The sequence below is a fragment of the Catharus ustulatus genome, chromosome 14 (assembly GCF_009819885.2).
Source record: "Catharus ustulatus isolate bCatUst1 chromosome 14, bCatUst1.pri.v2, whole genome shotgun sequence".
In the NCBI taxonomy this organism is placed as follows: Eukaryota; Metazoa; Chordata; class Aves; order Passeriformes; family Turdidae; genus Catharus; species Catharus ustulatus.
The window spans coordinates 16,268,842-16,279,512 of NC_046234.1; the positions used below are offsets into that span (position 1 = coordinate 16,268,842).

The window sequence follows — 10,671 nt, forward strand, 5'->3', positions numbered from 1 at the left end:
TTAATAATTAATGCCAGAGACATGGTGTTTGAAATGCAGATGTGATAACTGGAGGCCTGGCAAAGCTGTTCAGAGGAAGCAGATTTGGATGCTATAGGGAATAGGCACTCCCTTGCCGGCTGGCTCTGAAAGCAGACCTGGGTGCAAAGCAGGGCCTATGGTTTAGATTATATTCCCCTCAGCTGTTAATTACCTGAACCTACTTTGAAGTTTTTCTCTTTTTATCCTCTGCATGAAAAGAGATTGGTTCAGCCAAGGGACTTGAAAAAATGATCAAATACATGGAGTAGAGGAGGGGAATAGAACTTCAGATATAAAAAAGATAAGGAAGAAAAACACTCAGGGAAACACACAGGAACATATTAGGAAGTGCCCGAGTGTGGCTCGATGTTTCAAGCGAGTTGTGCTGCTCTAAGTTATTTCAGCCATTAAGCAGAACCCCCCCGTGTTTTAGGAATAGATTTGTTAAAAGGGATCTCTCACTGTATGTATAGAGTTTACAGTAATTATTTGATGAAAGTACCATAGGTGATTTCCTATGCTATTTTTAATTCAATAAAGTCATTTAAACCTCCTTGTGTTTGGGGCTATTTAATGAGGTGTGCAACATTAGCAGAATCACCAATGAGCTGTTACTGCAAATATTCAGATTTTGCTTTAAAAACGCTCATTTTTGCCAAGCAGAGAGACGGGCACAGGGTGGGCTCCTCGCTGCCACTGCCAGGAGAGGGGGCAGGTGCCCTGAGCACCGCGGCTCCTCGGGCCTCCGGGGGGCACCTGAGGGCAACTGAGCCATTGTCACAGCGAGAGGGGACTGGGGTGGCCCAGAAGGGCCTGGCACAGGCTGGGTGGGGAGGCAGAGGGGTGGGGATGAAGGCTGGGGAGGCAGAGGGGTGGGGATGAAGATAGAGGGACGTGGGGGTGATGGGGATGAAGATAGAGGGACATAGGGGTGATGGGGATGAAGACAGAGAGAGGCAGGGCTGGTGGGGATGAAGGCAGCGCTGGGAATGCTGCTGGGGAGGCTCAGGAGATGGGGATGATGCTGGGGATGAGGCAGGGGCAATGGGGATGATGCTGGGGATGAGGCAGGGGTGATGGCGATGAAGATGCTGCGGGGGGACGGGAGGTGTTTGGGGTAACGCAGAAGCATCCCCTGAGCGCAGGACAAGAGCCCTGACCAAATGGAGAGCGGGGTACACCCTGTGACAGCGCTGTCCCAGCGGAGGAGCCTGCAGGGTCCCTGCGGTGCCCCCGGTGCCCGGTCCCTGCTGTCCCTGCGGTGCCCGGTCCCTGCGGTGCCCCTGTCCCCGGTCCCTGCGGTGTCCCCTGTGCCCGGTCCGGGTGCGGTTCCCGGGCGCTGCCGGTCCCGCTCGCCCGGAGCCGCCCGGGTCCCTGCGGCTGGAGGGCCGCGGAATCGCCTCTGGCTTTGGCTTTGCAGAGACACATCGTTCCCTTTTCAAAGCGACTCCAGAGTGGGGTTTTTTGACGCTCTTCCCCGCTCGTTAGAGCCCGCCCGTTCAAAGGCGAAACTTCCCAGTAACTTCACTAAAACCCTTTGAACCAGGGGGAGGACAGTGGTATAATAATTTTTTTTCTTGCTCTACCTTTTTTTTCTTTTCTTTTTGCCTGCAGTAGGGTGAAGCAATCTCTAATGAACTCAGGGGTGGCTGCGTTTAAAAATTAATTTGCAAATGCCCGTCTTCAAGGCGCAGGCGTCTCACATTTACACCTATCACCTCGGCATCGCGGCGCAGCTTCTCCTCCTGCTGATGTGCAGGATGCTGATGTGACCCAAAACAAGAATTTTTACCCATTTTTCTCTTTCACCGTGACGTAAGGACCACGCGGCTGTACTACAGCCTTACGCAGAGGTGTACACCTGAGTGATGCTCCGGCTCCTCCGAGGGGTAATTCCCGGTGCCGCCGGGTTCTCCAGCTCTGGGCTGGAGTCTGGCTAAAGCTCCCAGGTGAAGGGGATGTGTGAAGGGGGTGGAAAATGCCTCGATTTCCTCAAGAAGGGCGTGGGAAGCGCCTCGGTGTCCGCGTCACGGGCGTGGGGTGGCCTGGGAGAGCCACGCCTGGGGGGAGAGGGGTTTTTAATGGAATCACAACAGCCACACGGTTCCCTATTAAATCCTGCTAATTTTCTAGGTGAAGGCTGTGAAGTGAATGTGAGGAAGCATTAAAAGGGAATTGAATTTGCATTCCTTATGCTACAGGCACATGTTTACATGACCTTTAAAACAGAATTAAAGCTGTATCATCAGCAGCTGTAGGCAATTCACATTACTAAGGCAATCAAATCAGAAGGCTAAACTAACTATAAAACATAAATTAAACTGATAGAGAATCATCCTAATTCACTAGGTTTACTTGCAATTTACTTATCCGCTACTAGTAATTTCTAAACAGTTTGGAGAAGAGGCAAATAGGAAATACTCGGACGTGGCACATCAAGAACGGGCTGGTCGAGGGGGGAGCCGGCTCTCCCATCCATCAGGGAGCGAGGGGATAACACGGGCCCCTAGAGCTCCGCGGAGGGACTGCAAACTGATACCTGCACGGCTAAACCCCAGTTCTGTGGGTTGGCTCAAACCCCACCCCCGGAGTCCTTTCCTCTCTGGAGGACCCTCAGAGACGCCGTTGATTTTCTAAAATATGAAATAACTCAATATCCAATACAGCTCGCGTTGCACCGCTGCCTTCTGCCCCCTCCCCCATCCCCAGAGGGACACTTTCCAATGTCTGAAGCACGGTAAAAAAACCCACAAGAATCGATACCGCCGGTGATTTCATTAAAAGTTTGCGGAGCGCCTTTCCCCGTCTCCGCTCCGGCGCTCCCGGGCGGAGCGGGGCGGGCCCCGGGCACCCCCTGCCCCGGGCAGCCCCCACTTTGATTTATTCCCATTTATTTCTCGCAGCCGAGGGCTGTCTCCCCCGCTTTGATGGTGACTCCCCCGTGTGCGCTCCCCCGTGCCCCGCGGTGATTTATCGCTCGCCCGCCTCCCCCTGAACTTCTCCCCCGCAGCCCCCGGGACCCCCCGCCCCGGGCAGGGCACGGAGGGGAAGGGATGCTGCAGCCTCCAGAGCCTTTCACCGCCAGCCTGCTGGGCAGGGGGGAGAGAAAAAAGCTGCCAGGAGGTGCCAGGGAGCCGCACACGCTGGGGATGGAGCGGATGGAGTTTTGGCAGGGGCTGTTGGGGTTTTTTTTGGGGGGGGCCCACGGAGGGTTCGCAGTGTCGGCCACGCGTGACCGAACGACACCCAGCCTGCCTCACCATCACCATCCTGCACTGCCCAAGCTCCATTCACGAAGATAAACATCTTTTAGCAACGCAGCCTGGCCTGAAAGTTCATTTTGGTAACAGCTTTGGTTGGCGCGATCTGAAGGAAGCGGGGAGGAAACTTTCCACAGAGCCGTAAACACACGAAAGTCTGTGAGAAAACCAAGAATTAGCAGCAGCATCTACGTATTTATAAACGTAAATCTAGGGATGACGAGGCGCTTCAAAATGCAGGAGGCGTTTCAATCCCTCTGCGAGATCAGGAGCATCGCTGGATGCTTTACACGCCGGCTGCTACAGCTGGAAAAGCGTATAGTTAAATAAATAATAAATAAATAAATGAAAGGGAAAACACAACACATGAACCCAAACCCCACACGGAAATTGCTCGGTAAGCTACCAAACAGCAGCGCAGGTATTTGTCATCCAAGGAACAGAGCGATTTGTCTTCAATGTCTCATTAGTCAACAGAGGTTAACTAGCGAGCCAGTTAGTGCGTGCTCAAATCCAACCCATTCTCCTTTAAATATATCTGAGCAGGAATCTGTCCGATCGGGAATTGTATTTGGATTATTTCTAAAGCACAGGCGGGATGGCCTCTGGGGTGGCAGGAGCTGGGGGTGCCCATCTCTGACCGCATCCCCCCGTTCGCTGGGAGAAGCTTCACAAGAAAAAATAAAAACAAAACAACCAAACCAACAAAACCCAACCAACAACCAAAAAACCACGGGATTTCGGTCCGGGATGAAAGCAGCGCGTTGTTGTCATCACGCCTGTTTGAATGGCACGGTGAGGAAAGTGCCTACGTAGAAGGGAAGGGATCGGCATTGTTTGGGGTCTGTTAACTCGTGCCGTGACCTCCGGAGCTGCCGCAGCCCCTTCCCCGCTGCCTCTCCCCAGCCGCACCCCTCCGCCAAACACGACAAACCCCAATTCGTGCAATTCACAGACGGCGACACCGGTCCCGCAGCAAAAAATGTGCACTTTGGAGAGACTTCCCGGAGTATTTACGGTTTTTTGTTGTTTTGTTTTTTTGTTCGAGACAAGACTTCCTAAAACCGACCCAGCTCAAAAACAGCAGTGACCTGCACATGACGGGATAGTGCACAAATGAACGATATATATTTTTTTTTCCCGCAGCAAGTACGTTTTTCAAACATCAACAACGTGGAAAAAAAAGGATATTAATAATAATAATAGTAATAATAATAATAGTAATAATAACAATAACAGGCGATTCGAGCAGAGGAGCAAAGAGTCGCCCAAACAGCTTCGGAAATCGCAGCAGTTAGAATACAAATACTATTTACCTTGTGATTTTTCCTGCCCGGGATTGGCTTTATTGTCCCTCCCTGGACCAGCCCAGCCGCAGCCACGCTCCCTCCGTGCCGGGCTCTTTGCTGCCGGGCTGGTGCTGGGAGAGATTTGGGGGGGGCTGCATTCATTCTTACATTAGGACTAGTTTAATTTGCAATCTGTCAGTCCATCTCCTGGCTGTGGCTCGGAGATGGCAGTGTGGCTCTCTCCCTCCTCTCTCCCTGCACAGCATTTACTCACGTTCAAGAGCAGCCAACAGAGACCAAAAGAAAAAAAAAAAAAAAAAGGAAAAAAAAAACCTAATTGAGCTTGTGTCGGTATTGGATAATTTCTGCTAATACTCTGTAAATTCCTTTTTGCTTCCTAAGCTTCCCCCACGCTGGTTAGGTGTTCCCAAAGCCTCTCCGGAGCTCCAGGAGCCGCTTTCTCAGCACTGATGGGCGGCTGGACTTCAGCAGGAGCCCCAGCGCCTGGATGTACACAATGCAAACCTTAACTCCTGGCTCCAGAAACGGTTAAATTGCCCTTTCCCAGCCCCCACCCCCGTTATGATTGACTCTGTTTTTAAATTTGCACTTGTTCCCACCAAGCGCAATCTAACTCGTCCTGTCTCTAAAGTGAACTTGTGTTGAAGGTGAAGTTTTCAATATAGAGGTCACGACACCGAGGCACAGCTTACCGCTCCGAGCTTCATGCTGTATTAAACACAATCAAAACGAACCCCTTTTAGACCTTTTTTTTTTTTTTCCCCTTTCTCTCTCCTTCCCCTCCCGCGGGTGAACAATGAGAGGAGGGGTGTGGGGGGGAAATCTCTTAAATATAATAAAATCAGCTCTGTCACGATAATAATAAAGGCGTTGGTGGGTTCAGGTCCCAACCTGCAGCCCGTGGAGCTGGTGGGGAACGCGAGCGCATCCCGAGCATTTCCCTTGAAGGGAAACGTGTGGGGCTGGAGCGGGGAGGGCCAGCCCTGCCCCACGCGTGGGTGACACTGCTGGTGCCACCGAGGGGACAGCGGTGGCCGAGCCACGCAGCCGGGTGACCCCAGAAAGCCCCGGAGCCGCCTGTGCCAGGGGGACTCGACACAATCCCAGCTCCTGCACTTCAAAGCGGGGCGTTCTCCATAGCGACTTCTCGCTGCCCCAGGACGGTGGCTGCCTCCAGCTATTGTGCGAGCTTTTTCACGCCAAAGATTTAGCAGAAAAAATAGATATTAAAGCGAGTTATTTGAGGAGGAAATGCGGGTCCCTCCGGGGCGGGGACACCCAGAGCCAAAGGGCTCCAGCGCACAGTCCCGAACCTAAAAACTTTTTTAAATTTTTTTTTTAATAAAAAAAATCTTTATTGGGTTTCGGTCTATGAAAAATAAGTTACAAATTCTTGCAACAGTAGCTTTGCATGTACTTATTTTTCTCCCATGTCCAGACGGGGTCGGCTATTGAATAAGGCTCTTTTATTCTGCATGGGGCAGGGGATTTGTGGCCATGGTCCCCCTTTTATTCCTCTCTCTATGGAAACCCAGATCATGGGGAGAAAAATGCGAGGCTGAATAAAGAAAAGCAGCAGAAAGGACCGCTTGAGAGCGGCATCTGTTACACTTGGGAAGTTAGACTGACAGGAAAGAGCTAAAGAAACCCTCTCCAGCAGATTAGTTAGAACAGCAAGAAGATTTAACTATATGCAGATAAAACACTATAAAATCCACCATACTCCGCTATAGGCGAGGTGAGAGCCGCCTCGGCAGGAGCAGAGCCGGGCTCTGCCTTAGCTACATTTGCAGCAAAGATTAAAATGGGACGTTCGGGGTTTTATTTCCCTGCCAGAGACTCTGCCTTAATTAAACGGCGGATCTGAACATCTATTTTCACGGGCAATGGGATTTGAAAAATTGTTTCGGAAGTTAAAGTGCAAATTAATTTTAAATAATTTAGTTACGTTTTCATACAGTGCGGATTTGATGTTGTTGGTTGGGGGGGGGGGGGGTTGGTGTTTTTTTTTTTTTCTTTTTTTTTTCCCCCGCGGGCTGCGGTGATGTTTATTTCGAGGAGCTTGTGAAGGCGGAGAGTGGGGAAAAAAAAAAGAAAAAAGGAAAGAAGGGGGGAGGAAAAAAAAAAAAAAAAGGAAAGGGGAAAAAATAAAAAAGGAAAGGCTAAAAAAACCAACGAGGAAGAGCTGCTGCTGTAACTCCTTGCCTGCCCTCCCCGCGCTCGGGCGGGCTCGGCCGCGGAGCTGCGCGCCCCGCACCGCCCGCACGGCCCCGCGCCGGGAGCGCGGCTGCACCGGGGACATCCCCGTGTCCCGACCCTCCCGCTGACCCCCCCGCGCACACCCCCCCCGCCGCCCCTCTACCCGCAAACTTCATTTTTTTATTTACTTTTCCTTATTTTTGATGTGTTTTCCGAACTCCCCCCCCCGCTCCCCGCACCCCCGCGGGTGCGCAGCGCAGCGCTGGCCCGGCGGGGACACGCAGAGTCGCCGATATATCGCGATTTGCCCCAGCCCGCTCTGCTCCTCACCACCCAGCCCTGCCTTTACCCCTCTCACACGCTGCCCCGGCGAGAAATTATTGTGATTATTATTATTATAATGAGGAAAGCGATGGGACCCGGCTCGGAAGGAACCAGAGGAGCGCTCACCTTATTTAGATCTATTTTCTCATTTTCTTGAATTTTCTTCAGATCTGTCTTCTCAGAGAAACTAATGCCTTAATGACTTTCTGGTAGCTGCAAGCCTTCTTTTATTTCTGCTAAATATATGAAAATGTATGCAAATTTAAATCAAGCTTAACCTAGGAGCTCTTGCAATATATTTAATGGAATTTCAAACCAATAAGGGGACTCTGATGCAGTCTTCTGGAAGTGCAAATATAATTACGCAGCTCGGTTACCTCCAAAACGATGCAGGGAAAGGTCATTTTGGAACTCGGGAGCGGGTCGGGGGTCCCGGGGCTGCGCCTGTGCCCGCCCCGCCGGGGCTCCGCGGGTGCGGAGCTGTGCCCGCCGGGCCCGGGCGGACCGGGGGGCTCCGCGCTCCCCCCGCTCCTCCCGCGGGGGGGTCCCGGGGACCGCACGCTCCTTTTCCCCCATTCTTTTCCCTTTTCGCACGGTTTTTTCCTCCCCTTTTTTCTTTTTTTTCCCCCCGGTGCTGCCCTGCAGCCAGGCGCGCACCGGCGGCGCGCCGCGAACTTTGGGGAGTATCCACCGGGATTTACCGGCGGCGAGGCCAGGAAGCTCCATTTTTTGGGTCTGTTTTTTATTATTTGGGGTTTTTCTCGATTTTTTTTGTTTTCTTTTTTTTTCCTGCCGACCGAGCGCGGCGGTGCGGCACGGCCCGGGGCAGGCGGGGACGCGCAGCTCGGGACAGCCGCACCGGGGGAGGAGCGGAGCGGAGCGGGCGCCGCGCACCCGGAGCGCGCCCGGGCCGGCGAGCGGGGGCAGCGCCGGGGTGGTCCCGCCGGGCTGCCACCGGGGCGCCGCCGTTTAACCTCTGCCCGCCGCTAATCGCTCCCCATTTAAGCCGTGCCCCCCGCGCCCCCCCGTTCCCAGGCGCTCCCCCGTTTAAGCCGTGCCCCCCCTCCCCACCTCGGGCCCCGCCGCTCCCCGCCCGGCGCGGAAGGAGTTAAGCGGCGGGGCCGCCTCGCGCCCGGCCCCCGGTGCCGGCGGAGTGATTCACTTCCTGCCTCGCGCCCGCGCGGCCCCAACGCCCCGCCCCCCGGGGGCTCGCCCCGCCCACGCGCCGCGCCCATTGGTGGGCTCGGCCGGCGCTGCGCCCCCATTGGCCGGCGCGGGTGCCAGTCGCGGCGCGGCCGCCGCCGGGCCGCCGTGCCGGTGGATGTCAAAGGCTGGCGCGGCGGCGGCGGCACAGTATAACTCGTGGGGCTGCCGCGGCCATGGCCACAGCCGCCTCCAACCCCTACGGCCTGCTGGGCGCCGGCGCGCTCGCCCACGCCGAGGGCGCGGGCATGCAGCAGGGCAGCCCGTTCCGCAGCCCGCAGAAGCTGCTGCAGAGCGAGTACCTGCAGGGCGTCCCCGGCAATGGGCACCCGCTGGGGCATCACTGGGTGACCAGCCTGAGCGACGGCGCGCCCTGGCCCGCGGCGCTGGCGGGCGGCCCGCTGGAGCAGCCCGACGTGAAGCCGGGCCGCGAGGACCTGCAGCTGGGCGCCATCATCCACCACCGCTCGCCCCACGTCTCCCACCACTCGCCCCACGCCAACCACCCCAGCGCCTGGGGCGCCAGCCCGGCGCACAGCGCCTCGCTGGCCGCCCCCCCCGCCGCCGCCGCCGCCGCCGCCGCCGGGCAGCCGCTGAGCGTGTACTCGCAGGGCGGGTTCGCGGTGGGCGGCATGCTGGAGCACGGCGGGCTCACCCCGCCGCCCGCCGCCGCCGCCGGCCAGGGCTTGCACCCGGGGCTGCGCGGCGAGGCCGGCGGCGAGCACGGCGAGCTGGGCGGCCACCACTGCCAGGACCACTCGGACGAGGAGACGCCGACCTCGGACGAGCTGGAGCAGTTCGCCAAGCAGTTCAAGCAGCGCCGCATCAAGCTGGGCTTCACCCAGGCCGACGTGGGGCTGGCGCTGGGCACCCTGTACGGCAACGTCTTCTCGCAGACCACCATCTGCCGCTTCGAGGCCCTGCAGCTCAGCTTCAAGAACATGTGCAAGCTGAAGCCGCTGCTGAACAAGTGGCTGGAGGAGGCCGACTCCTCCACCGGCAGCCCCACGAGCATCGACAAGATCGCGGCGCAGGGGAGGAAGAGGAAGAAGCGGACCTCCATCGAGGTGAGTGTCAAGGGCGTGCTGGAGACGCACTTCCTCAAGTGCCCCAAGCCGGCCGCCCAGGAGATCTCCTCGCTGGCGGACAGCCTGCAGCTGGAGAAGGAGGTGGTGCGGGTCTGGTTCTGCAACCGGCGGCAGAAGGAGAAGCGCATGACCCCGCCGGGCGAGCAGCCGCAGCACGACGTGTACTCGCACGGCGTGAAAACGGACACGGCCTGCCACGACCTCTGACCGCGGGCTGCGGCCACGGGACTGCCCGGCCCGGGATGCCCGGCCCCGGTTCTGCCCGGCCACGGGACTGTCCGGCCCCGGTTCTGCCCGACCACGGGACTGTCCGGCCCGGGATGCCCAGCCATGGGACTGTCCGGCCCGGTTCTGCCCAGCCACGGGACTGTCCGGCCCCGGTTCTGCCCGGCCCGGGATGCCCGGCCCGGTTCTGCCCGGCCACGGGACTGTCCGGCCCGGTTCTGCCCGCCGGGCTTTAACTTATGGTTTCGGGAGACGCGGCGAGGGGTCCCTGCCCGCCGCCGCCTCGGCAATATTTTTTTTTCCTCTCTCCGACCTTTCCGCTGATCACACACGGTGTTTACTCGCAGACAAGGTTTGTTTTTCGGTCTCCGCTAGGACGAAGGAAAAAAAAAAAAAAAAGACACAAAAAAATCCCACAAAACAACCCCACAGCGAAATAAAACCCAAATAAAAGGAAGAAAAAAAAAAACAAAAAAAAAAAGGGAAAACCCACGGAAAAATAGAAAATTAAAAAAAAAAAAAAAGAACGAAAAACCCGACAGAAAAGGAAAGACAGATGTGTGCCTATGAATAACCTTCCAGCGCCTTGGTTATATCAGCTGTATTTCAGGTGAATCTGTTTTACAATAGACTAGTTTTGCATTTTTAAAGACTTATATAGCGTTTTTAAATGTCCTGAGGTGTTTTACTACAAACTGTACACAATATTTGTGACCTAATTTGTATCGAATTGAGCAGTCCAAGCGTTCCTCCCTTCCCCGAGCGCCGGCAGTGTGACCCAGCGGGGCCGGGGCAGGGCGGCCGCGGCTCTTCCTCGCCCCCAGCCCCGAGGATTTGGGGCTCGGAGCCCCGCACCGATGTGAAGAACAGGTTTATTTTGTTGCAGCTTTTTTTCTTCCTTTTCAAGAACTTCCCAACACCGTAAAACGGTCGGGTCACAAGCCTGACCTTCCTCTCCCCCTCCTCCCACCCCTCCCCAACCCACTTCTTCTCCTAAGGAAAAAAAAAATTATATATATATAAAATAATTATTTCTAAGAG

General features: G+C 55.7%; 1 protein-coding gene and 1 long non-coding RNA gene across 13 annotated transcripts in view; one reads left to right on the forward strand and one right to left on the reverse strand.

Annotated features, from left to right (window-relative positions):
• LOC117002791 overlaps positions 1-7,602 on the reverse strand; it is an 85,780-nt gene extending 78,178 nt beyond the window's left edge. For 9 of the 12 annotated variants that reach the window (XR_004419403.1, XR_004419404.1, XR_004419399.1 and 6 more), the window contains exon 1: positions 7,241-7,602. This is a non-coding gene — a long non-coding RNA (uncharacterized LOC117002791). Of the gene's footprint in view, positions 1-4,597; positions 5,242-7,240 lie in introns of those variants that run through there. The other 3 variants (XR_004419397.1, XR_004419406.2, XR_004419401.2) reach the window with 3 other exon arrangements.
• An 859-nt stretch (positions 7,603-8,461) lies between these two features.
• On the forward strand, positions 8,462-9,713 carry POU3F4 (POU class 3 homeobox 4). Its single transcript, XM_033072722.2, has one exon. The coding sequence runs from the start codon at positions 8,494-8,496 to the stop codon at positions 9,610-9,612; it is 1,119 nt and encodes a 372-aa protein (XP_032928613.1). The 5' UTR covers positions 8,462-8,493; the 3' UTR covers positions 9,613-9,713.
• The last annotated feature ends 958 nt before the right edge of the window (positions 9,714-10,671 follow it).